General features: G+C 58.7%; 1 protein-coding gene across 3 annotated transcripts in view; it reads left to right on the top strand.

The window, feature by feature from the left end:
* MYO18B (myosin XVIIIB) overlaps positions 1-9232 on the top strand; it is a 56996-nt gene extending 47764 nt beyond the window's left edge. For 2 of the 3 annotated variants that reach the window (XM_084297532.1, XM_084297534.1), the window contains exons 42-44: positions 201-362; positions 6632-7926; positions 9026-9232. In XM_084297532.1, the coding sequence (XP_084153658.1) occupies positions 201-362; positions 6632-7925 (1456 nt within the window). In that variant the 3' untranslated portion in view covers position 7926; positions 9026-9232. Of the gene's footprint in view, positions 1-200; positions 363-6631; positions 7927-8828 lie in introns of all 3 variants that reach the window. The other variant, XM_084297533.1, reaches the window with a different exon arrangement.
* Positions 9233-27131: the final 17899 nt, after the last annotated feature.

The following is a 27131-nucleotide window of genomic DNA, read 5'->3' on the forward strand; positions in this document are numbered from 1 at the left end:
TCTCCCTGGGCACTCTGCTCGTGCCTGCTGGGCTGCAGTGGGGCACGTTAGGCTGCTCTGCAGCCTGGGAGGGAAACAGAGACCCCAAAGGGCTCCATCCAGCCCCCAGCTGGAGCAGTCAGGGACCAGTGGGGTCAGGGACCCCCAGCCCCCTCCCGGCACTAACAAGGGCTCTCCTCTCCTCTCTCCTCTCCCCGCAGGGACGCCTGCTCCAGCGTCGGCTCCGTTCTGAGCCTGGAGCCTGCAGAAAGCATCCGCTCCTGGCTGGGCTCGTCCGCGGGCTGGTCGTCCCCAACGGGTGCCAGTGTGGCCGGGAGCCTCTCGGCGCAGTCCATGGGGAGCCGCAGTGCCCAGGGCCTGAGGTAAGGGGCTGCCACGGGCACGGTGGGCAGCGGTGGCCTGGGGGGAGCCCCACGCAGCTCTCCTCTGGGGAAACCACTGGCTCTGGGTGTCAGCTCCAGGGGATTGCAATGTGGGGAGGGGAGGAGAAGCCAGCACCCTGCGGTGAGGCGTGGGCTCTGGGTGCTCGCTGGGCTGGTGCAGCTCCAGGGCGGGTTTTGGGGAGGGCAGCATCCTGCAGAGCCATGCGCATGGGCACGGAGCCTGGGGTGTGCATCTGGCAGAGCCCTGCTGGAGGGGGCCCGGGGAGCAGGGCTGGGTGTTGGAGCCCCAGTGCTGGTCCCTTGGTGCCACCAGTGTCCCCTGCAGCTCCGTCCCCACGCAGAGCACAGCCCGGCCCCGGGGCTGCTGGCGCTGATCTTCTCTCCCTGTAAACCTCGCGGTCACACACATCTGGTGGCATCTGTTGATTTCACCGTAATTTTCCCTTCCAGCTAAGATATCTTTAAGGATATTAAGGGAGAAAAAAATCAATTTGCAAACACTGCTGGTGGATCAGCCCAAACAGTTTAGCAAGAGCCTTATGTTATTAGTTCTTTAATACTTGCTCTGCGAGGAAAATATGTGCCATCGCACACAGCCTGCGGTTGGGCCACTTCAGCTGAAGAAAGGCTTTGGGTGGCTTAGGGCTTGCAAGGCTCCATGACTGACATTTGCAATCATTTTTCAAGTTTGTGTATTGTGAAGGTGCTTGGGAGGCAGCAAAGGAGCCCCAAGGGCTGAGAGCAGCACGGGTGTCCGCCGTGAGATGGCAGAGGCACTGCCGGGCAGCACGCGGGCCCTGCCGTGGGTTCTTCCTTCTGTGGGTGTCCTGGTGCGGCGTGTATGGGGCTGAGGAGGGAGAAGGGAGGGGAACAAACCCGGTTTGGTGCGGCAGGTCCTGCAGCACAGCGAGGAGCACGGCGGTGGGCAGGAGGGAGGGGGGGAACCGCAGGGTTCGAGGTCGCAGCATCAAATCAAGGAAGGTAGTCGCTGCCACGCCAGGATCAGTGAAACGCTAGATGAAAGCCACTACATCAAAAACATGCTTCAAGCAGTAAAATATCCCTTGATGTATTCTCTGGAGATAATTTAAAGTGGCGATGCAGCCTATTTGAGGATTTGTATGCCATATGCTCTCTTTTCGCTACCGAGGAAGCAGTCTGCATTTACACAGTTTTAATATGAAATATGTTAATTTTTGGTGGAGATGCTGCCGGGCTCTGAGCAAGCTGCAGAGTGGCCCGAGCACTCGCGTGGCCAAACTGCCGGGCTCGGCCCCGCGCTGTGCTGTGGCAGGGGCTGGGCAGGAGCCACTGCAAAGGTTCTGGGTGTCCTCCTGGTGCCCACCTAGTCCCCATCAGTGTGTGCTTTATGGGTAGGAAATCCATGCGGATGCAGCTCTCCGGCTGCCGCTCGTTGCAGACATTAGCATTAATCTCCCTGCTCTCATTCCGGAAAGGTCTGTCCTCGCTGCGTGCTGTGGCTTTGTACAGTAAAATAGCTAACTATTGCCAGAATTAATTTTCTGAAGAGCAAGTCCCCTGGCAGCAGATACCTTGCATAGGCTGGAGCAGCCTGCCCAGTGCTGGGAGAAGGCAGGGCTGGGAGCAGGGCTGGGAGCAGGGCAGGAGGTGGCTGGGAGCCCCGAGGCAGCCGTGCTGCTCCCCAGCACCCCCCAGCAGCGGTTCCTCCCCGTCCCCGAGCACCTTTTGGGGTCTGCTGGTCCGAGTGACCCAACCGTGATTGTAAGTGCGTGGCAGTGAGTCAGGAGTTAGGGCTTATATCATGTCTCTGAGCTAAAGTGCACTGGATTTATAATGAAAGGGCAGGTTTGTAGGCTTGGGGATTAATAAAAATAACTTGCTGGGCCGACCACGGCCATTGAGAAAGGAAATTTGTACCTAGACCTGGAAATAATGTGACAATCTGGCTCTGTCCTGGGGTTAGTGAAAAGGCAAATTGCAAATCCCAGTGTGGGAGCTGTGTTTGGCTTCGCTAATCTAAGATGGAAACATTAGAGAGGAGGCTGGATGAAATGCAAACAAACAGAAGATGAGACCGGTAGGTAATAAAAACGAGATCAGCGAAACGAGCTCTTCCTTATTAAGATTCCTTTGTCTTACACAAGCACCCAGTAATGAAAAATGAATCTGCCTAGCACTTGCTTCTCTGTAGTACATATGGGATATTTCCTGAACAAACAGCTGTCAAAAGCCAGAGGAAAGAATATAAGGCTATTATCGTCAGTGTAGTGCACAGAAACGAGAGATTTGATTAACGTTTTCTTTAATTCTCTGCTATTTAAATGCTTGTACAAAATGTTGGACAGCAGAGCTAAGCCTCAATAAATATGACACACAGCAGAGACGGATAAACCTTCCATTTTTTATTCGGAAGCAAACTCAGAACTTAATGCATTAATCCTGCCTCTCGCCAGGCAGGTCGTGGCAGCCGGTCCCAGGTGCAGGCAGGGGAGCTGAAGGACCCTCAGGCACCTTTAGGTGCTCGCACCCCGCAGCACCCACAGCCCCGGCGTGCCCTGGCACTGCTGCTATCCCCGCGGGGCTGCCCGGGCTCTGTGGGGCTGATATGTCCCGGGGAGAGGTGGCAGCTCTGCTGGTGGGCTCCAGGAATTTCCCCTTCTGTCCTCATCCCCAAAACCTGGATCCCAGGTACACAGCTGCTGGGATGTGCCACGCTTGTCTGGAAGCGGTAGGGCGTCAAAGCAAATTGTTATATTAGAACTGGGAGCTGTTCTGTAGATGACGGCGCGATGAGAAAATCCTCTTCTGTCAGAAATTAGGCCAATTTCTTCTCTCTCCCTGAAATGGAGTTGTCTTGGCTTTATTTATGAGCTCCCAGGAAAAGCATCCGAGCTCCACTTTTATCCCTGGTCATGTGTTGCAGTGCATGTGCGGATTTTATTGTATAAATTATTTCAACTACCATAATTGTAATCATGTTAATTGCTGTGTAATCTTCACTAATTATTGTTGTATGTCATTTGCTTTGGTGTGAATGGCATATTACAGAGTTCCTTTTGGCTCGCAGATGCCTTCAGAGCTCTGCATTGGGCCCCGAGCCTTAGGAAAGCCGTCTTCCCGGCAGCGGGGCGACGAGCGGTGTTTGCTTTGCAGCACGCTCGCCCATCCCACCTCCCACAGCGTCCCCCACCACCCCAAAAGGATTGGGGAGCACCACGTGAGGCAGCAAAGGCCGGGGGTGCAGGGATGCTGTCCCAAGCCCCAGGAGCTGTTGGTTGCACATCAGCCCCTGGTTCGGGATGCGTGGCTGGAGGGGAGCTGTTGCAGGAAGGGTCTGGCTTGCGTTTGTGCCCCTCATTTTGCAGAAGGTAATTAACAGAAAATGAGGTGTAATTTCAGTGCCCCTGCGGCCCCAGGGCACGCAGCAGTGGAGGCTGCAGCAGGACGCTGAGGGCAGGAGCTTGGGGACAAAGCACTGAGGGGGGGGTGCCCAGGGCTTGGGGGTCTCCAGTGGGCACAAAGCTGGGCAGCCCCTGCAAAACAGCCCCCCAGCCCCCCTGCCTCATTCACGTTCTCCTGGAGGGAAGAATAATGTGATATTCTGGTCTCCAGGATGGACTCTTTGGTGGCACCCCCCGGTTTTGGCAGCGCTGCTTCCTGTGAGGGAAGCGTTAACAGCTTCTGCTGGAAGGACTCGAGTGTTGTGGGTGCTGGAAAGAAAGAGGAAAAGTGCCAAAAGCTGAGAAATCCTGCAGCGCTTCCCCTCGCACGGTGCTTCACTGCCTGGGGAGGGTCTTCAGCTTCAGCCCTTCTGCTGGGGGCAGGGGTCCGGGTGGATGTGGCCCCTTGTGCAGGGACCTGGCACGGTGCTGGGGCTGGGCGCAGGGCTCCTGCTCGCTGCCTTCGCTCCACTGCAGGCTCTAAAGATCTCCGTAAAACGAGGAACTGCCCGTCACGCTGAGCAGGACAATAAATTGCTGAGTGCGAGCTGGCTGTGTTCACAGTCCATTAGAGCTCCTTCCCTCCTCACTTCACTTTTATCTCGGTCTTAAAGGAAGATATCGAAGCTGACCGTTTAATTTATGAAAGCCGGCCATGCGGCAGGCAGCTTACGGTGCTGTTTGCAAACACGGGGAGTGACTGGAGCAACTTCCATATTCTCTCGGAAGGTTTACATCCGTTATTTAGGTGGGATGCAATTTAGGATGCTAAAAACCAGCGTTACCAAAACGTCTCCAGCTGTTCATCAGCCGGACGCTTCAGCAGCGTTGGGCGCAGCGGCGCGGTCAGTCCTGGAGGCTGCTGCATTCCTTGCAGGAGATCAGCCCTGTGCTTAATCCTCTCCACGTGGGATATCCGAGCAGTGTGGGGCCGCTGGCGAGCTGTGGGCACGCAGCCCAGCAGGCACAGGGGAGCGAGGGGACCCGCAGCGGCTCCGTTCCCCTCCGGCGGCTGCAGTCCCTTCCCCTTGGCCGCCGCGGAGTTTGTCTCGGCGTGTAAATGATTTCACGGGTCAGCAGAGCCCGGGCTGAGCTTGTCCCGCGTTGTCGCTGGGATTATCCACTCTCACCCCGTTCCCATAGCGACGCGAGCCTTTCCCTGGGCAGGATGCTTTTCTCCTGCTGATGGAAAACCTGGCAGCAGCTCCTGCACATCGGAGCCTGCTCACCTCCCGGAGATCTGTTTGTATTTAGGTTCTGCTGCTTCACCCCGTCCTTCCCTCTCTTTTTCTCTCCTTTTTGGTGCCAGACACACTTGGACCCAGGAAGCCTTTCCAGGTCCAGGTCCCCCCGGGTGCTTTCTGGCTGACTGAGGTCCAGGCGGTGCCGAGGGGCTCCCAGCAGCGGGCTCAGCCCCTGCCAACCTGCGGTGCTGGTGGGCGCCCGCGCTCCTCGTCTCACCGGCACGCGGCTGAGAGCGAGCAGCCTATAGATAGTAACTGGCTATCATGGAGCTAAAATTACACACTGCGCAGCGCTGCAGAGCGTCGGCTTTGTTTCAGACGTGCCCTGGCAAAGCAGCCCTTTGCCTTTCCCTGCAGTGGCACAGGCAGGAAATCCATTTCTTCAGCCCTTCATGCCAACGTAGGTGATGGGGTGACCGTGCAAAGTGTCACAGCTGGGGCTCGGTGTCACTGGTGACACCAGGACAGTGAGTGAAGCCCCCTCCCCACCTCTGAGCATCAGGTCTGCAAGGACAGGGACGGGCTTGGTGCAGAACAGCCCTTTCACAGCCTGCAGGCACCAGGATCTGGCCCCTTGAGAAGGAATTCAGCACCCGTGGTGCCTGTGGGGATGTTCCCCAGCACCGTGCCATGTCATGAGGTGGTGGTGGGCGGTGGTGTTGCCCTTTCTGCTGCTCGACGTCTGCGCTCAGTGCAGGCTGCCGGAGCCATATGTGCCGTGCCGATGCCATCCCCAGTGTAGCACCACGCTCTCGCTTACGACCCCGTGGGCCCGCCGGGGTGAGGGCTGTGTTTCAGGGGCAGAACGGGCAGAACAGCTCCTGATCGCTGAGCGCACAGCACCCCCGCGGTTCCTGCCATTCGCGGTGCCACTGCTTGCAGGGTGAGCTTCCAGCCCCGCACCATCAGGCTCACTGCTGACAGCTGCTCTTCAAAGAGCAGATTTTCCCCCAAACTGCATTTGCTTGGAGAGGAAATCTGTGCTGCTGGGCGGAGAGCTGCCATGCTGCTCTGTCAGCCCCTGCCCAGCTCATGCTCAGAGCCCCTCTTTGCAAAGCAAATCCTGCTCCGTCCCCACGTGGAAGGAGCTCGTCCCTCGGCTTGTGCTCTGCCTGGGGCTGGGTGTTTGTTCTGCTCCTGCAGTTCCTGGTGGTTTTTCCTTCCCAGAGGAGCACTGGTGCAACATGACCTACGGTAATGTTAAGAGGTACTTAAGCTGCTCTGTGAGTTGGTTTCACAGATTTTGAGAATAATCTTTGGTTTGGGCAGGAATAAAATAAGTCCTCTATTTTGCTATAAGCTGACAGGAAGGAAGGATTTTTGGAGGTGTTTGTTGCTTTGGCAGAGCTGAGTCGGTGATGCCGTACACTTTGTGCCGTGGAGTCAGCTGGTTTGGTTTGCTCAGAGTTATTTAAGATAAACTCTTCGGTCACTGCTGAACTTCTCGATGCTGCAATGAGAGTTTATTTGGAGATTACCGTGCAAATGTCAGCTTTTTGCCGCTCACGCATGGCCTTGCTGAATGACATTATGCTTCGCGGAAACCACGCTGCTTAAACTCACGTGGCTGTCTGTCGTTTAGGGGGAGCAGAGACACGGCAGAGCCGGCACCCACCCGGCCGGGCTCTTCGCTGAGCACCACGAGGTCCATTGATGCTGGGGACCTGGGGACGGCTGCGAGTCCTTTGCTCGGTGCTAGAAGACGGGAATATGTGAAGCCTCCTGCAGACGAAGAGGAGCTGGCAGGCCCAAAGCAGCCAGGGGATAAAGCAGGAGCGAGGTCCCCCCTGGTGCCACGGCGGGGGCTCTCGCCCGCCCTGGAGGGGAGGACCCCCAGCCCAGCATCTCCTCCGGTGCCGAGGGGCGCGCGCTCCCCGCTGCCCAGCGCCTCGGCCGCGCTCTCTGACTACGTGGGGGAGCTGCGCAGGAGAAGGGGAGCGGAGCGGGAGCAGGGCCCGCTGCAGCTGGAGGACACCCCTGCCCTCCCCATCTACCGCACCACCGGTGCCGCTGCCCTGCGGCGCTGCCGGGTGCACCCGGAGGTGGCCGAGACCCCGGGGGACTTGAGCACGGATCAGCCCGTGGCAAGCGGCGGAGCCAGCAGCAGCCTCCTGCGCTCCAGCAGCCTGCGGAGCATGGCCTGGGAGCCGGCGGAGACAGGGGAGCCGGCACGCTCCCCGGTGCTGAGAAGAGCCTCCAAGTTCGGCTCCTGTGATTCCCTTCTGCTCTCCCTGGGCAGCTCTGGCCGTGGCTTGAGCTCGGCAGCCGCGGGGATGGAGCCGCTCGGGGCGCCCCGGACGAGGCCGTGGAGGAGCTGCCTGGAGCCATCGGCGGAGGAGGGAGGGGAGGCATCGGGCTGGGCCTCCCTGAGCTGTCGGAGCGCACGGTCCAGCCCCGGGCTGGGTGAGGGGCAGGGGGGCGACCCCAGTGGCTGGAAGATGCCCACCCTCAGCTTCAAGAGGAGAACTGGCCCCGACCTGGATGAATTCCTCCCGGCCATCCGGAAATCCCGCTCCACGAGCAGCCTGGCCAAGCCCGGCAGGGACAGACGGGACGGCCACCGGCCCCTGACCGTCCGCTTCGAGGACGAGGCCATCGCGGGTGGCTCGGCCTCCTCCAGGAGCAGGAGCACGGGGCAGCCCAGCCTGGCCCCCGGGGGGAATGCTGGCACCCTCTCCGACTCCGACTCCTCCTCGGGCTCCGTCCGCTCCTCCAGGAGCGCCGACAGCATCAAGCGCCGGCCGCGGAGGCCGGACGGGGAGGGCTGCAGCGGCAAAGGCACCGCCGAAAGCAACGTGGAGAGCCTCCGAGCAGAGGCAGAAGGGAAGGAGGATGACGTGAGCAGCATCATGAGGAAGTACCTCGGAAAAGAGTGAGGTAATCACATGAATCTGTGAGATGTGCCCAGCCCCTGGGTGCCCCGAGCACAGAGCGGTGATGGCAGGGTCGCCCCTGAGCTGCTGCCCTCCAGCCCACGCTGACCCAACATCACAGGGTGCCCACTGTGCTCCCACAGACTTCCCAAAACACCGTCCCCTAGCTCCTGCCACACAGCCCCACAGACACATCCCACTGTCTGGGAGCTCAGCCCTGTGGCTGTGCTTGTCTGCTGAGCTTGAAATTTGCCTCGCCTCGACACCGAAGGTCACCCCCTCCAGAGGTGGCAGCTCGGCTTTGTCAGGCTCTCATCTTGTAGTTAGCAATTGTCTCTGACAACCACTTGGATCCAATTTTTGGATTACAGCTGACACTTGGAGAATCAGGATTTATTACTGCAATCCAGGTTTGAAAGCAAAGTCCCTAATGAATGCACCGCAACTGTAATTAAGTGTTTAAAATAGATTAGAAAAACATTTTGTAAAACCGTTGCCTTTAGATGAACTTATTGGGTGTCAAGCTGTGACCAAATTGACTAAGCCAACACAAGGAGGGAGCATGTGTTAATAAAGCATTTCTTTCCAGGAAGCACAATTTGCATAATGCGGTGTCCCACTCAGCGCAGCCTGTCGCAGCGAGCTGCTCTCACCGGCCCCTTACCCGAGCGAGGAGCTGCCACCAGGCAGAGCACTGCCCCGCGCTTAGCTAGGGCATCAGATGGGAAACGTAATTTAAGCAGGGACTGAAAGCGGCTCCCCAAAAACCAGGAGATGGTTTTACACCTGATGAGACCCTTTTGGGTTTAATTACATTGTGGTTTCTATGCGCTCCCGGTCTATTTCATGTCATTGTGGGTGTGCTCGGGGTCAGCCATGGGGTGAAGCACTTTTCTTCTCCTGCAGTCACTCGGCTGCCCGAGGTGTCTCACCCCACTGTACAGTGCTCAGAGATAAGCAAAACAGCCAAAGGATGCTTTTGGGGCTGGGTGTGAAATGCAGTGCCAGCAGAGCGGAGCATGAGGGCTGGTCAAACCGAGCTGCGTGTTGAAGAGCACGTTGCAGGATCTCACTCCCTGTGTAAGTTTTTCTTCTATTTTCAGTTTCCAGAAGCTGAGACTGTATCTGAAGCTTTTATAATTCCATTCGTATTGGAAGCTGGGCATGGCCGAGGTTCCCCAGCTCCTGCCTGCTGGGACACCTGCCCACGTCCCCCGACACCAAGGACAGCGACGTGGTGCCTGTTGCGGTGGGGGGCTGCGTTCCTGTGTCTGCTTGGTTTTTACACAATAAAGGATTTGCTTCTTTGACCCAAGCCTCCTCTTTCCTAGACGAGCCACAGCCTCATTTGTCAGGTGTTTGTGGCACGATACGGGTAAATGCACGACTCTCCCCATCAGCGCTTGGCTAGAAGGGTCACACCAGGGTGCACAGCCCCGTGCGCCCCTTGGAGCAGCATTTTTAAGGCGAATTGGGCAGGATTCAGCATTTTGCCTTGCCTTTTGGATTCCTCATCTTTCTTTCTAATTTAAGCCAAGCCATTGCAGCAAGAAGCACTTTCCTTGTCACAGATGAATGTGAAGCCGCCGTCTCCGGGTTCACGTCAGCACTTTACTCAGCCTCGCGCGCGCTGTGAGCAGTTTCTCACCCCCAGCCAGCGCCACGGTACCAGCAGGCTGGGGGATTTGGGTGCAGCCCCGCAGCCTCAGGGGCTCTCTGCTCACACTGCTGAAATGAGGGACTCGGAGCTGCTGCTTCCCATCTCCCTGCTGCTCCTGGGCATGGTGTGTGTGCAGTGCCCCCCGCTCCTGGGCATGGTCCAGGTGCTGCAGCAACCCCAGTGAGCCCGGAGCCTGGTGCATTCATGCAGGATCCAGCCACTGAAGCCACTGCAAAGTGAGGAGCACCCAGCACCATCCTGCCTCCCGTCTCTGACATCTGACCTGCAGTATTGGGTGGCTGAAGCTGCTCACAGTTCGTTTGTAATCTAAAATTGGTACATGCAAATAACTGAATAATCTGAAAGAGCTGCATAAACGGCTCATTATTGGTGGAAGCTGCAAAGATGATTCCTTTGACACTGAGCTTTGTGTCTGGAATTACCACAGCACGCTGCTGCGGCGGGGTGCTGGACGTGGAGCTGTTCCTATTTAAACGTGCAGAAGGGAAGCGGGTTTGTGTGCAATAACGTACAGACCTTTTCTTTTTATTCTCTTTCCTTCTGCTTTCGCTTTGCAGAACACAAAGGAAATTGCTCTGTCACTTGAAATGGCTGCACACATCCTTTCACAGGGAAAAAATGATGTTTGGACTGGAGCCTTTCAGGCTGAGTCCCGAGAATTGTTTGTCCTTGAGACGCCTGGTGCAGGAGAGGCAGCGAGAACGAGCGACCGGCAGCTCCGGCCGGCGATAAACACCGCGCTGTGCAGCACGGGGTGTAAAAACACCTGTCAGCCACAGCTCCCATAGAACAGCAGACAAGTAACCGATGGCCGGAGCAGCCAGGGTCAGCAACGCAGCAGTTTATAGCCTGCAGCAGGACAGGAGCCGTTCATATTTCCCCTGTATTGCAGCCCCCTGGGCTGCTTTGGGCCACCCAGCGCAGGGCTCCTCTTTGCCCCTGGGCTCGGGGACTGCCCGGTGCTGTCAGCCCCACTGGGGGCACTGCCAGCCCCCGGCACGGCAGACGTGGGGAGATGGCTCCACATCAGCCAGAGCAGCGCCAAGCGGCAGAGGCCGCCAAGTTTCTAATTAATATAATTAAAGCACGCGCTTTGCTTCCAATGGATGTGCTTCCTGCGAGCATCCATCAGGGAAATGAGCTCCGTGAAGAGCTCCTTCCTTTGTGAGACGTTCGTATTTCGGGACTGGCAGTGCCCAAACCCATCCTGCTGCTGATGGCAGTGATGGGTGCAGTGATGGGTGCTGGACCCGGCTGGTCCCCTGCTGTCAGACTCTCCTCAGCCCAACCATCACATAACTGGTGGGTAACTGAGCACCAGAGCAGGCAGCTGGGTGGGCTCCTGCCTCGCTCCATGCAGCACCCAGCTTGGCTGGGTCTGGCCCCCCAGTCCCTGTCCTCCCCCTGCCCCCCGAGCCCCCAGCCCCTGCGTGCCCCTCTGTGCCATGGCAGCAGGGAGCAGGCGCTGGGTGCAGGGAGATGCTTCATGGTCCCCTCTAATGTTCTTAGGGAAGTGGGGATCTACATTTCTAACACTTGCTAATATCTGGGCAGAGTGTGTAAGCTGCTGATCAAACAAATAAGCTGCTTTTCCCCGTGCCTGCATCCTGCCCCCACTGAAATCTCTCCGCTTTGATTCCTAACACTCTTAATGTGATCACAAAGAGGCATCTCCTCGCCTTGCCATGGCCGCGGGGCCTGGGAAGGGAGCACTTGGGGCTGCCAGGCTTGTCCTGCTTGCTGGTGGCCCCAGGAGCCATGAGAAGGGGCTGGGGGCATCCCCCCGGCCGGGCGGCTGCCAGCTCGCCCAGCGCCGCCTCCTGCCCGCGTGCCACCGGATTCAATTTCACACCCATTGGATGCGCTGAGCTAATACCAAACTGCTGCGTGCACACAGCCTCTCTGCCAGTTAGACGTGTCCCTTCCAAAAGGGAGATATAATTGAAGTTATTCCTCCTGCAGGCAGTTCAACAGGCATGGAAGCCTCCTCTTTCTACCCTAAATGTCTGCCATTGTGGCCGGTCTTGCGCTCCAGGGCCTCACTCCTTGGCAGCTCTGGCAGCAGCCAAGCCCCCGTCCCTTACAGCAATCTATTGGTAACATCAAACGGGCTTGGGAATTCACCCTGCGATGAGGTGGGGGCATGGCTGGGTTGCTGTGGCCCAGCTGGATGGGAAACAAGTGTGGCCTGGGCCCTCCAAAGCGGTGTGTCTGTGGCCATCCATCCTCCGAGCACTCATCCACCCAGCAGCATGGGGATGGTGTCCCCACACCACCCTATGGATGATGTCCATGCACCTTGTGGGGCTCTGAGGGTGGCTCGGTCCCTGCAGAACCCCCCCACACCCAGGATGAGGCTGTCTGGAGGCAGCAGGGCGCACACACCCCATAGGGCTCCCTGCTGCTCGCCTTGCTCCATGCGTCGGGGCTGAGCTGCCGGCAGATTTGGGGCCATCTGTCAGACTGGTTTTGTTGTGCCAGGGCTAGGGCTGGCTGTCACCCTGCCCGAAGCCCTGCTAGAGCTGCTGCATCAGTGTGAGCCAGCCCAACCCCTCCTGCAGTGCTGGTGGCAGTGGCGCACGGAGCTCCAGAGGGGCTCCCGGCAGAGCCCGGTGCGCTTGGGGCATTTGGGGAATATTTAAACCCTGCCACGTGCTCACATGCTGCTGCCCTGTGCGTGCTGGCCGGGCTGCAAGCAGGAGGGCAATTCCCTCAGGGCTGGGGCCGGGTCTGTCTGTGTGTGCCTCAACTTGAAAGGTCCAGAATGTGCTGTGTGCACTGAGTGAATGATGAGCTCTGTGCGTTGTAGAGGTGCCTGGTATGCCATCAGAGGACTGCTACATTAGGAAAAACACAGTGTGATTATCTTCGCTCCATTTTCCAGTTCTCACTAAAGGCAATTTTTGCCTGAACTCTGCTATTGTTATAATTGATTTTTTTTTTTTTTTTAATTTGTATTTTTCTGAATGTGGTGCCAGGCAGGACTTTCCCCTGGGTACCCAGACAGAATGTTTACCAGCCGCTCACTGATGTGCCTCCTTGCTCGTTGAGCAAAATCACTGCGGGCTGCAAGGCAAACTCAATACAATTATGTTTCACCAGGCAGTTAGAGGTCACTCCTAATAACTTGTACTGTGCTAATGAATGTACATGGTGGCTGCTTTACTACTTCATGCTGTGAGGCCTGGTAGCAGGGCATGGCCCCTCTTCCAGTGCCCAGGAGCAGAGGGAGCCACGGACGGGGCTGGAGGAGGTGAGGGATGAGAGGGATGCTTGCACAGCTCTGGGGGAGGTTTTGGGGGCAGCGCCCTGACCTGCGCCCTGCAGGGATGCCCAGGGCTTCAGATAGTGCTGGTGCCAGGATCCAGCCTGAAAGCAGGTCCTACACCCACCGGCTGCTCACCGAGGAACACGGCATAGCTGTGTGAGAACCGTGAGTGCAAGAAGTGCCAGAGGCAGCCCCCGCCGCTGGGCTCCCCACTGCTAAACCAAGCGGGGACCCAAGTGGGGACCCTGCCGACCTCGTGCTGCCTTGTGGCACAGCCGAGGGGCACTGCTCCCAGCACACTGCCCGTGGCTCTCGTGCTGTTTTTCCACGGCTTGCTGTCAAGCTGCTCGTCTGAGTGGAAAGTGCAGTATTTCTTTGAGTTGCAGCCCTGGAAGAACAGCCAGAGCTTAATTACAGCAAAAGGTCCTTGTGCTGGTGCGGCACATTGCAAACCAGCTGGTGAGAGAAGTTTCCACAATAGGAACCTTTCCAGAGTAACGTCCTGGCATTAGGGGGCCCTGGGAGAGATGGAGGTTTTTAAAGGGAAGAAGAAAAACAGCAGAAGAAAATAACTACCCCGAGGTTCATTTGCATTCCTATGGCGGAGCGTCAGCATTGCGATACAAATTCAATCCACCCAGACATCACTTATAGGAACAACTGCAAAATCCAAAACTGGGGCAAACTGTTGATGCCGAAAATGTTTTTTAAGATGAATATTAATGTTCTCGTCTGCGGGGCTGCTGGCTCGAGAGGCTGAGGAAGAAGAACTGTGCCTTGGGAGATGGCCCCGTGGAGATCGCTGTACCCTGCAGCTGTGAGAGGAGACGATCACACTTCTGCTGTGTTTTGCTGTCACATTAAAAATAGCTCAAAGTCTTGTTACTGGAAGACAGAGATCGCGGGGCTTGGTACCTGTCCACTTTAATTACTTCCCAGCAGCACGAGCTTTGTCAGCTATCATCCGACAGGACAAAACCGTTCTGCTCTGCAGACGTTCCCCAGCTCTCCCCTCGCCAAGGTGGGGTCTGCTCGGAGCTGGTGGGCACGGAGCCACAGGAGAGGGTGCAGGGGGGGTGCAGGAGCCCCCAGGGACCTGGGCAGGGCAGGGAGCCTGGGCAGGGGGAGCACAGGTCAGCATCCAGGGCAAAGGGGCTCTGAGCTGAAAGTGTGGACATGTGCTTCATGGAAAGCGCCAGGAAAGCAACATTTGGAGGTAAAGAAATGGCAGAAAACAGATTTTTTTTGTGTGAAATTCAGTGAAAAGATGACTGCGAGTTTCACGGAGTGCAAGCTGTGCAGCTTTGATAATTAATTAATATTTACAGAGGGCTTTGGGCTCCTCAGATGGAAGGTGTGGAGCACTATTACCTGATGGATGGCTGGTGACAATGCCCAAGGATGGGCGCGCATGGCACGGGAAGCCACAGGCGGCACCGAGCCATGGGGTGGCTGGCAGAGCCGTGGGGAGGTCTGGATCCAGCAAAGGAGCTGAGGGATTCCCTCTGACATCCCCGACCTCTGGCCAGGCAGCGGGGCAGCAGCAGCAGCCCCCACGCTCAGCAGAGTGGTGCTCAGCAGCCCCGGGATGGAGCTGGCCCTCCTCTCCGCTGGGGCTGAGTTGTGCACCCTTGAAGCGGTTTCGCATTAACGTTGCCAATTGCGGTTTTGAGCCCAAAACACCGCACAAATTTAATTATTTATTCATATGAAATGTGCTTACAATTACAAAAGGGATTCACTTAATTGAAAGTGCAGCCAGCGTTTTAATAAAACTATAAAAGGGTGAAACGTGCATAAATGGAAGAAAAGTGTTTAATCTCAGAGAGATTGCTTGATGCTAGAGAGTGCGTTTCGCTCCCAATATAGCTAAGCAAATAATACTGAGATCCCACGAGCAAAGAGATATTTTTATCTTTTTGCTCAAGCCCTAGGTTTAAATTTGACATTATAATTGTGAATTATGGTAGTTCATTACCATAGCTACAGGAGGCTTTGGCCAGCTAGCGGCTCGCCTGGCTGATGTCTGTCGCATGCCGGCTGTGTGCTGTCCTGTCCCTGCAGCGGGGGACGAGGGACAAGGGGCAAGGGACAAAGGATGAGGGATGAGGGATGAGGGACACCCCAAGGGTCACCCCGCTGGGCATGGTGCCCCAGCCTGCTGCTCTCCCCTCTTGTTGGGGCTGTTCTTAGGAAGGGGCTGGGGGACCCCAGGACCTGCACTCTATTCCCAGCCAGCAGGTGCTGCCGTGAGATGAGGGGATGGGATAGGAGCTGCTGGTTTGGCACCGGGGGTGCTCAGCAAGAGCGTGCCCAGGCTGCACAGCCTCGAGGGGACAGAGCAGAGATGTGGCTGGTCTGCACAGCACCATTGCGACGTGGTCCTGCTGAAACTGCACCTTTCCAGCATGTGGGAGCACGGGACAGCAACCCCCGTGCTGCACGGGGAGGTGCTGGGCAAGAGCTAAGGCGAATCAAGCCCTCTGCCCGCCTGCTTGGTCCCGTGCCAGGCGCGAGGGGCAGCGCATCCTCCATGAAGCCTTTGGTAGCTCCCAACAGTCAATTAATCCTTTTCTTGTTAATACCACAGAGCAGCTTGTCTGGGCTGCGAGAGCCTGTCTGCTTCCCGATGAATAATACAGCGCAGCGGGGAGGTTGCTCAGGAATTATGTAGTGATTATAATTAGCGTGGCGAGTGGAAACGCGGGACACGGAGGGGAGCTCGCGCACCCGTGCTGCGTGCGGCTGCACGGGGGGGGGGATGAGCTGCTGCCCTCGCTGCTGGGAAGGATGCTGCTGGGGGGGATGCTGCTGGGAAGGATGCTGCTGGGGAGGGCCTGCCAGAAATGCCCCCTCCTTCCTCCAGCCAGCAGCCAGCAGAGGTCCTGGGTACCCTGCGCAGGACCGGCCGCCTCTCCTAATGCTCCTGGAAAACCCAGCTGCCCCGTCCAGTCCCTGGGGTGGTGCCGGGCCTCCAAGCATGGGATCTGTCCCTGCCTGGGCTATGAGATGGGCACAGCCAGTGCCGGCAGGGACAAGTCCTGGCTCCAGGTGGATCCTGCTCGCTGTGTGGGTGCCCTGGGAGCCGCTCAAGCCACGTTTCCACAGCCCCAAGCTGATTTCATAACCGGTGCTAACACAGCTGGACCACTGGGGCAGGGGAGTGGGTGGGAGGGGAGGGTGAGGGCGAGTCCTGGCTCTCACTTTTACAGAGATTAACGGGGGAGCATGCACAGAAATCCCTGACGGCCACAGCCTCCTGCCCTCTGTGCAGGCTGATATTTCTGCTGGGCCGCAGCGATGCGACCATCAGCGACCATGGGGCACGGAGCAGCAGGGGGGCAGCAGCCGGCCCCGCACCCTGGTGGGGTGGGCAGCACGGGGTGGGGGTCGGGGCAGGGCTCCCCCCGACTGCATGGGTGCTGCTCCGACCCCACAGGCACCACGCTGGCTGTGCCCAGCCAGCAAATCCCCGGGATTTCACAGCGATTAGGAGCATTAGCAGCAGCTGTGCAGGGGTGACCACTTTGACTTTGCAGGTCTGCAGCCTCCTGCTGCTGCTGAGACCTTGAAGAAATCGTCACAGGACAGCCCTTGGCTCCTCTTGCTGCCAGGCTTATCCTAAATCCCTGCCCAGCAGCGCAGGCTGGAGGGAAGGAGCTCTGCCTTCGGGCTTCTGCGCTGAGATCCCTCCTGGCTGGTGCTGCGTCTGCCTCCTCTCCCGCTCCAGCCTGCAGATGAGGATCCTGCACGGCTCCTGCACAGCAGGTTTAGCTGGGGAAATCTCCCCGCACAGGCAGCGCGTGGAAACGAGCCCTTTGTTTGCAGCAAAAGCCGGGGGTTTGGAGGCTCCTCCTCAGAGCCGCTGCTGTCTGGCAGAGACTTCACCCTCCAGCAAGCCAAGGGGGGAGAAGCAGAAGCGAGGTTAGGAACACAGAGCTGGGAGTTTGGGTTGCTGCGGTCGGGCTGTGTGCCGGGGAGGCTGTCGGGTCCCCCTGCCCATGCCCCGGCAGCCTCAGGGCCCTGCAGGAGCCTTGTGGTGCGGGCACGGTGCTGCAGCCCTGCCGGGGCAGGGAGCTGAGCCCACAGCCCCCCAGCCACCCTGCTGGCACCCCCGGGGCCAGCTCTGCACAGGCGTGAAGGAGCAGCCAGCTGCACAAAGCCGTCCTCATCCCTGACACGGCGTGGAGTGGACGTGGCTCAGCACCCTGCCCCAGCAGCTCGCGGTAATTGGGGTCGCGCTCGTCAGCGCTGCCCCGACAGCGGTGCCAACGCTGCAGCTGCTGAGCGACGCCTCTGCAAAGTGGCTGCGAGCACCTGCAGGAGCCCTCCCGGCACACAGCAGCCTTCCCGTGCTGCCACGCGTCCCCGGAGCCCCGCGAGGCGGTGCCAGACTGCGGGAGCTGCTGGCGGCGAGGCGGGGAGCTCCCCACAAAGCCGGGATCCCAGCTCTCCAGCTGAGGGGCTGCTGCTGGCAGCCTGAGCTCGGGCAGCGCGGTTGCGTTGCGTGTTGAGGGGAGTTTCTGTAACCAAGGAGATCGGCGACTCGGGAAACGGCGAGCCCCACGTACCGGGGCTTTTCTTCATCGCTGCACTCGCACGGCACTGCGCTCTGCTTGGTAAACGAGGCTGCAGACAGCGCAGCCCTTTGCGTGGAGAGGCTGTTCGTTAAAAGGCACGCTCAGCTGGAACCTGCTGACAAACAGAGACGGAAAACTTTGAAAATCGGTGCTGAAATTCCCTGCGTTCCTCTGTTTGCAAAACTTGCAGCTCAAGTGCAAAAAGCACCAGGCCATCTCCGAGGCAGCGCGTGCTGGCATCGTGCCGAGGAGCTCACCTGGCAGCAGGGCCAGCCCCGGGTGCTTGGTGCAGCGGTGCCGATGTGCATGGTGCATGGAGCAGGGGCTGTGGGATGAGCTCTGCCCACAGGGAATCTCTCGGCCACGCTCAGGGAAGGCAGGTGGATACAGATCACTGGGAAACTCCTCTCTGGAGCCTGGGGAGGAAAGCCATTATTTAAACATGAACTTGTTGCGTGGGCTCGCCTGCAATAAAGCAGGAGTGTGGAGGTGTGGAAGGAATTACTTCTGTATTTAATCACGCCGTAATTACAGGACTAAGCTCTGCGGAGCAGCTCCGTGGTTGATTTTGCTGCCCCGCTCGGCCCCAGCTCGCACAGGGGTCTGGGCGGTTTGACCCCAAACACTCGGGGACAGCTTTGGATCGAGCACGGCCTCTGCAGCCCCAGGCAGACGGACAGGATCTGGCCCTAAGGTTTCAGCCACACTCATCCAAACGTGGCTGTGCTGATTTTAAGGCCAGAGGGATGCTGCAGGGCCCAGGACAACAGTCCAGCACAGGTGATTTGATTCTTCCTGTCCTACTGCTGGACAGAGCCCAGTCATTTGTGTTTGAGCAAAGCTTCTCGAGAGAAACTTCCCATCTTAGCTGGAAAGCTCCAGGAGCTGGAGAAAGCACCACTCCCCCTTGATAGTTTGTCCCAGTGGGTAATTACCCTCACTTTCAGAAACGTGTCCTCTGTTCCCATTTAAGTGTGCCTGGCTCCAGCTTCCAGTCATTAGCTCTCATTACACTTTTGTCGGGTTAAAGGGCCCAGGAGAGGCTTCCCCCCAGCACAGGGGGGGTGTCAAAACCACAGGGCCCCGCGCAGCTCCATGGGTGCACGTTGGGTTGCTTCATTCCTACAGCCTCAAAACTACTTTCACACATGGTGCTTTCTGGGACGTGGCCTCCCAGCTTGTAAGCATGGCCTATATTTTCTGTCTCTAGATCACGGTGCCTTGAACTGTATTAAAATGTATTTTTCCTGGCTGGCACCTAATTTACCAAGTAACCCAGATTGAACAAAGAGGGCGAGCAGCAGAAAACAGCGCTTGGCATTCAGGCTGCGATCTCGCTGCCATCAGCCCCCAGGTCCTGCAGCTCTGCTGCTCCCAGGAGAGCAGGGTTTGGGCCTCGGGTGGCTCCTCACCCCGGGCACCCACAGCAGGCACGGTCCTGCCCCTGGCTCGCTCCGTGGAGGCACCAGACCCCAGCCCCCTGCCCCGTGCACAGCCGGTGCAGGGCACACGTGCTGCGGCGTGACTGATGCTTGTTCTTCTCCAAACCAGGAGCTGAAATAAATTGCAGCTATACAATGAAGAGTCACTTTATTGCTAAGGCATTAGGCAAAGCTAATGTAATCTGAACTGATATTGAATACAAATCCTTGACTGTGAGTCACCCTGCTTTCACATTGTGTTCCGCGGCGGAGGAGCAGCATGCCAGCAGAATGCCAGGCGTTAGAAAAACAAGGAAGAAACATGCTTTTCTTTCGCCCCGTGAAAGACAGCTGTAATGATGGCCAAATCACCCAATCATCGCATTAATTAATAAGTATTTGAAGCCTCCCGAGATGGATTGGATCATTAGAACACCAAGTGGAGCCTGAAGAAGAGCTCCTGGGAGAGGGCAGTTCCCACTCCGTGTTCATTTTGGCTCTTGCTCACGTGCAGAAAAAACATCTCAAGGCCAAAGCAGTGCGGGAGCCTGCAGAGGGGAAGAGCCTGCTTTTGTCCTGTATTATTAATTCCTGCGAGTGGCAGGAACTTGAATTTGCAACTCACGTGCCCTGCACAGCGGCAGGGTCCCAGCCCACCCCAGGGCACCCACCCGCTGCCTTGGGGAGCGCTGCAGGGAGGGCAGGGAGGTGCTGCCCGGCGCTGCTCCGGCACTGCTGCACCCCTGCTGCCCGGCTGAGGGGCTGGTGAGCCTTTTTTTCCCCCTGCCCAGGCTCTGATCTTCCCCTCCCCTTGCAGGGATCAGGGCAGAGGGGATGGGATCCTGCTCGGCAGAGCATTTGTTCCGCCCGAGGTGATTCCAGATGCCACGTTTGTACACAGCGCACAATTAGCAAGCACAATAGTGCTTCGTGCTGAGGGAGCACCATCCATCTCTGGATATGAATGTGTTTCTGCAGACATTGATTAATCTAGCCCCTAAACACTCCTGCAAGACAGGTGCTATTGATGCACCCAGTGCTAGGCAAGATTTAGAGTCAGGCACGATCTGGTGCTGAGTTAGGAAATTTCTGCTGCTCGACATACCTGAGGTCAATGCTAATGCAGTCCTCGAGCCAGCAGCCAGCTGGAGACAGGAAAATCTTCCTCCTAACTGCCCCAGAACATTTCCTTGCTCAGGCTTTTGCTTCCCTTTAACTTTACTTCAAGGCCCAGCATCCTGCTCACCCTGCCTGCCTCTCCAACAGCCATTCCTGCAGAGAGCCAAGAAAATAAAAGTAATCCCAGGAGAAAACCAAGAGGATACCTCCTGCTCCTGTGTTGGGTCATCAGCTGATCAGACACACACGCTGAGCACCCAGGTTATGAGGTAACCCTGGGCAGCTCCCCAGCACGGCGAGGGGGCATTCCCTCACCCTGCCCCACTCCGCTCGCACCGAGCCCAGGAGCCCCCTGCACACCCCGGAGCCATTCTGCATCTCGGGGGCTGCGTGGGCAGCACTGCCTTGGGTTCTGGCTTGCTCCTGGTGTGGTCAGAGCCTTCCACTTTCCTCGTCTGTGCTCGATTCAGCCCCGCAGACACCACACTGCCACCCACCACCAGCGTTTCTGCCAGCAGTGACCTCGGGCTCTGCTAACCCAGCTCCGGGCAGCACCCACACTGCGGCTGGACTCAGAGCAGCGATGAGTAAACTGAGACGTTTCCTCTAGAGTGTAAAAGAGCTCCCAAAGCAGGAAGCGCCAGGGATGAGTGGTTTTAGGGAGCTGTGGGACACGGCAGTGAGCCGGGAGGAAGCTTGCATGGAGCCGTGTTGGCACCAGCGGGATCCTCCAGCGGGGAGCCTGGCACTGCCACCGCACCGAGAGCAGCCGCAGGGACCGCGCGGCATTACAAGGCTGTGCGTAAAGAGCAATTTGTGACAGCATGCGAGGATCCCTCCACCGCCGCCTTCAAACACGGGCTCAGTAATCCCAAAGAGATTTGTTCGGTGCGTGCTTGCTGCTGAGCACACAGCAGCTCCTGGCCGTGCCGGGGCGGGCAGGGGCAGCCTCGCAGGAGCCCTCCCTGGGCATGGAGCTGCAGCCCCTGCCCCACCATGCCCAGCTCCTGAACAAGCCCCTGGGCACATCCTGGCCCAACAGGCAATGGCAGAACCCACACTGCTTGCATTGTGGAGCCATGGAGCAGGTTAAGGGGTCCTTTTGGTGCTATCCAGGCTTTGTGGCTCCCCCCGAGTTACCCCTTTGCAAGCAGGGGGAGCGCACCAGAAGGCAAGCAGAACTGGGAGCTGGCCGGGGCAGTGGGGTTCAGACCCCTCCTGTGCCTGCTCAGAGCTGAGCACCCAGGGCAGGACCCCCCCCAGCCTCCCCTTCACCCCTTGGTGTTTTCTGGGCTCCAGGAGGAAGGGGAGCAGGTTGCTGGAGCCTCGGGCAGAAGGGCTCTGCAAGGGCGGTGGAGACCTTCACATCCAGGGGAGCTCTGGTGATGCTGGAGGGCTTTGCAGGAGCAGAAGAGGCAGCACTAAGCAGGGGCACGCACACTGCAAATCTGCCACCACACGTACAGAACAGGAAACAAATGCGAAGCCTTCACCAAAAGTCATTTCTGAAGAAGCATGAGAGAAAAATCGCTGTGGCTGCAGGAGCGGCACGCTGGGTGCTGCGTGCTCAGACCCTTGGCTGGTGCAGCTCATGGTCTCCTCATCCTCAGAGCCAGAAAATGGCACGTGCAGCCCCGAATGTTTGCAGTACCGTGCCCAGTGACCACCCCATCCCACCCACGTACACACTGCCTGGTGTGTGACCCACCAGGGCAGGCCCAGCGAGCAGCCAGGACGCGCTGCACGAGTTCAGGTGCAGTGGGGACACGTGAGGTGCCTGCGCTCACGCAGTGCTTGTATCCAAACACTGCTCTTCTGGGCACCTGCTTTGTGCCTCTACAGCAGGTGCACTCCATGTCTGAGCCCTTCTGAGCACACATTGTCCTCAGCCCCCTCCAGACCCTCCCATCTCCCTCGCTGCCAGCCCCCAGAAGCACCGCCGTGTCCCTCCGGCCTCTCCTGGCGCGGCCGCTCAGCCTGGAGCCGCTCGCCTGGGGCTGGCAGCCCCCTCCTTCCGATCCCCCTGTGTAATAACACGCTGCCACACTTGACAGCTTCCCTTATCTGCTGCCAGGCTGATCAGTTCTGGCTGTAATTTCATGCTGTTATAGGCAATCACACTTGTAAAGCAAAAACCATGGCTGTGTTTCATAGCAGAGAACGTGAAGGCAGGTTTTAAACACTGAGGAAACCAGGCTGGCAGCTCCTCGCTGCGTCCCGCGGGGCTGGAGGCAGCACATCCCCGTGCTACAACCACCCCCTTCCCCTGCTCGTGCACAGCCCTCCCTGCTCCATCCCTGGGGCTTTTTGGGGGCAGCAGCACCCACAGCCGGGTGGGCTCAGACCTGCCCCAGGACGATCTCTCCATGCAGATGGAGCAACCCCTGGAGCTGTACGTGAGCTGTGCTCACACTGCAGACGATGCACACAGCCCCCCCCAACCAAGCCCAGGGCAGCAACCAGCTCCAGCACAGCAGGAGGGACAAAGCCCACCAGGGCAGGTGGCTCCCCCCCAGCTGCCCCCCAGGGGAGGGGAGCACGGAGGTGGTGCCTTGCGCTAAGCAGAGCAGCCCCGCGCAGACCCCTCGCTAGGCAGAGCGTGCGCCCTGTGTTTTGGGAAGGAAACAAAACTCCTTATGGCGCTCCCATCTGGGCTGAAAGGTTGCCTGGGAAGGAAGGGCGGCCAAGCCAAGCGCACGGCGTCCTGCCGGTGCCACCGACACCGCTCCTGCTGCCAGCCGGGCACCCGCCGTGGCGCCGTGCTCCCTGAGGACCTGGTGCCGGCCCCGCTGGGGCTGGAGGGGCTGGCACGGGCTGGGGGGGCAGCACGGCTCCGGGGGGTGGCCGGGCAGCCCCTGTGCCTGCAGCTGGTGATTTTGGGCAACAACTGCGGATGGGAGAGGTCCAACATGCAGCTCCCCCAGCAAGGACTGGCTGCAGTTCTTGAATTTGGATCCAAGATGTCAAAAGGCTTTGACACCCCCGGTGGAGATCGGCCCCGTACCCATTTCACTTTATTTTTCACGCCGATGTTTCTGAAGAGTTGACAGTGCGGCAGTGCAATGGAAAATCCTCCTAAGGAGAGAGAAAGCCGCCGTTATCGGGCTCATCACAGGACAGCTTTGGGAGGAAAAGGTCATTGCAGTAAGGAGGAAGAAGCTCTGTGGGCTTGTCAGCCTGCCTTGTCCTCAGCTGGCTCCGAGAGCCCAGGAGCCTGTTATCCACCTGGCCCTGCGCCTTCCCTGCAGAGCCGGCCTTTTAATTACCGCCGGCTGCGGGATGGGGTTGCCAGGGTGATGGAGCCGGCAGCCGTCCTCTCCCCCCAGAGACCCCCGGCCCTGGGGGGAGGCATCTGCGGAGCCTCTCCACCAGCAGCCCCCATCCCCATGGCCCCCAGCAGTGCGTGGGGGCTGCCAGGGCAGGCTGTGGGGTCGGGGTGCCTGGAGGGCGAGCACCATGGCACAAATACTGAGTCTGCCCCGGCCCCCGAGCACCCCCCGCCTGGGGAGTGTTCTCCTCCTGCCCCTAATTGATGCGAGCGTGTGTTTTCAGGCAGGAGAACACGCTGTCTGCGGCCCTGCGTGCTCTGAGGGGAATTGCTGCTTTCCATCGCATTCATATTTATAAATCTTGCCTGGGCCCAGCCAGGCTCCTTGTTAGGAGGAGATTTACGGCCGGTGCTAATGGCCAGGCTCCTGCCAGGGCTCCTCCGAGCAGCCGAGGTTGGAAGGAGGCAGCTCCCCTCGGGGTGTGAGGGCGATGAGGGCGGCACTGCCCATCTCCCCCCTGCCCCCCGCCTGGTGCTGCCCCTCCTGGGGGACCACAGGCAGCAGAGCAGCCGATGCCACATGCCCAGAGACTGATCTGCAGTGCTGGGGCTGCACGGCGAGGCAGGACCATGCTATGGGGTCAGGATTGGGGTCAGGGGGTGCTTGCAGCTGCTGCCCAAGCAAAGAGCCAACAAACCCCCATCTTTTCCCTTCTTGCCTGGGAACAAAGGCAGGGATTTGACCTGCTCCCTGGGGCACGTCTCCCTCACCATTTTTTCACAGCCTCATCCTCTGCCCTCCCCTGGGAAGTGGCGGTGCTACAGGCAGGCACCGTGGAGATGTCCTGCCACGGCTGGTGGCACGTTGGGCAGCCTACAGCTCATGTTCTGGAGCCGCCGTCCTTCCCGTCCTTTCTGAGGGCATCTCCAGCTCCTCCCAAAGCCAAACCTCGCTGTGCGCATCCCTGCGGGGACTCTGTGCCGGGGCACATGGCTGTGGCTGCTGCTGTCCCTCCCTGTCCCCCATCCCTCTCCTGCCCCCAGCCCTGGGGCTGAGCCCCATGCTCGTGGCTGCCCCACGTCTCAGGAGAGAGCTATCGATCGGTGGCGTCCTGCACCATGGCTCCAGCCTGCTGCAGGGCTTAATGAATTGATCAGCGAGTGCTCGGAGATCCCCAGATGAAAGAGCCTTGTAATTACCAAGTATCATCCAGTGGCACTCAGGGTAATTGCAGTAACGACTGCTCAGGGTGAGCAGTAGGAGACGGAATTACTTCTGCGTTTAATGTCACCCTCTGGGGACAGACAATCTCCCTCCAAGGGGCACGGTGCCAGGACCGGCATGGGCTGGGGCTGCAGGAGGGCAGCGGGGGAGCTGCAGGGAAGGGGCCGGGGCTGCGGTCCCCAAATCCAACACAGAGACCTCGAGCAGCCTCTGAATCACGGAGTAATTCAGGTTGGATGGACCTCTTGAGATCTGCTCCGGCCCCATTAGTAACCCCATTAATCAACGCCCTCACCAGCAATGCCTGGATCTCTGCTTTAACATCGTGGGGTTTGGGCATCATTGCTGATGCACAGCTTCACCTGCTGGGGCACAACCTGCAGCGGGCACGGGGCAGGGCGCACCCGGGTGCTCAGGTTCCAGAGGAAGGCACTGGAGCCTACAAAAATTACGGTTGTGCAGAAACTCAGCTCCATGCGGATTACTCGTACAATTCCCAGCCTTATTTTGGATTTTTATGGTCTGCCATAAAAGCAGTTATAATAAATTATTAGACCTACTTGCGGGCTGTCAGGAGGCCTCTTCCATCTGAAATCCCCCGCAATCCTGTTAACTCGTGGAGCTCGGATGGGCCATGCCCACTGCTGGAGGGGTCAAGAGCCGGGCAGCCCCCACGATCCCGCTCCCATCACCGCTGCTTCTCTCTGCCAAGTGTCTGCGCCCAGCCGAGGGCATCACCTGGAGGCACGTGGCTTCATGCTGGTGGTAATGGAGGCACTGGGGGCAGCCGCTGGCTCCTGGGCCCCGGGTGCTGTGAAGAGGCAGCGAGGGCAGCTCCTTTCGGAGCTCACGTGCTGCTGGTGCCGGGCCAGAGCAGCAGCAGCACCCCCGGGTGCTCGCAGCCCAGGGACCTTTTCGCTGCACGAGCATTCACCAAAAGCCTCCTGCCTCCCTCCCCTCTCCTTGCCAGCAGGCAGAGCACAGGGGTTAATGGGGAACATTACACAGTAAACTAGGCATAAAGATTTGCATTTGCTGGCGAGCGAGATCTCCTTCCTAGCTGGTTTGTGTTTGCAGTACATTAGCTAATCTCATTTCAGCTTGCGCAACATCTCCCAGCGTGTGAATGCACACGCACACACGCTGCGATGCTGAAGCCCTGCCAGGGCCCCCCACATGTTGTCTCCAGCCTGCCTGCCTGTCCTCCTGCAGCACGTCCCCGCAGGGTGCCTGGATCCCCGCGGCGTCCCCCAGGCGCTGGCACCCTGTGCGGGCAGCTCTGGGGGTTGGGGACCCACTGCCTTCGCCCCCCAGCTGCCTCATCAGTGTGCTGCAGCCACCATGGGCACGGAGCAGGGCTCGCTGCCACCCTCCGAGCCACCCAGAGCAATCCCTGCAGGGAGCCGTGGCCGCATCCTGCCAGCCCTGCAGTGGGCACAGAGCCACGGGTCTGGCACCGAGGGAAGAGCTGCTTGGGTCCCCTAACCAGATCCCATACCTGATACGGGGCAGCCGGCACTGGACACTGCCACTTCAGCACATCCCTCTGCACAGGACTCCAAACAGGTGCCAGCGAGTTAAAGTCCTGTGATTCCAGAAGAGACATTTATACGGCAGCACTTAGCGACTGCTGGTAGCTTTAGTACCAACCTCTCATCATCCTGACACGCTGAGCAGCACAAAGTTGGAGCGAGCCGCGATAATAGCTCTGTGCAAGTGAAATGTTATTATTTTGCTAAGATCTCTGGTAATAAATAGACCCGTGCCGGTGCGAGGTTCCAGCACAGCGGGCCGTGCAGTGTGAGCGCACAGCGGGCACCCGCGGCAGCGCCGTGCGTGGGACCTGCGCCCGTCGGGGCGGATCACGGGGGCTGACCCGGCTGCGATGCGAGGACGGTGTGTTTTAGGGGCTTTTCTCCAAAAGCAGCCACAGCTTCCTGCCCAAAGAGCTCTTGGTGGGTGGAGGGAGGAGCCCGGGGGCCGTTAATGGCTTCCCACCTGCGGGAGCTGCAGGAACACGACCAGCAAAGCGCAGGCTCAGCTGCCAAGCTCTTACAAGCTAATCAATTAAACCATCACAGCTTGGGAGATGGGTCAGAGCAAAGCAAAGCAGTATGGATTTTTTTCATGAAAAGGGCTTTGGAACAAATCCCCCCTTTCCCCCACAAAGAGGGCAAACATCCCCTACCGAGAAACCAGCCCTGGGGCACCGGGGAGCACCCATGGGGCAGGGTACCCAGGACCACTGCTACTGCCCCACAGCAGGGCAGGGAGGTGGCTGCAGCCTCCCAGCAAGGCACGGCCTCTGTGAGCTGCTCGCAGTGGTCACTGCCACCATCCTGCCCCCATGCTCGTGGTGCTGGCTCCTGGTGTGATGCCCGAGGTGTGGGAGGAGCAGGAACATCTCCGCTAGCCTGTGGCACAGCCCCGGTGGGAATCGGCTGTGCGTAAAGGTTGCCACCGCCTCTTTGTGATGCCCTGGTTGAAGCAGGAAAGCACCACTGCTGGCTCCCTTTGAGAAAAAGGTTCCCAGCGCCTGCAGGAGCTGCAGGAGCTGCTGTCACTATCGTGCCCCATGCTGGGTGCTGTCCCCCAGGATGACCCCGTGGGAGCAGCTCCGCAGGCACCGCGCTCTGCTGCCTGGGCA

Source organism: Netta rufina, assembly GCF_964035555.1.
Source record: "Netta rufina genome assembly, chromosome: 17".
Classification (NCBI taxonomy): Eukaryota; Metazoa; Chordata; class Aves; order Anseriformes; family Anatidae; genus Netta; species Netta rufina.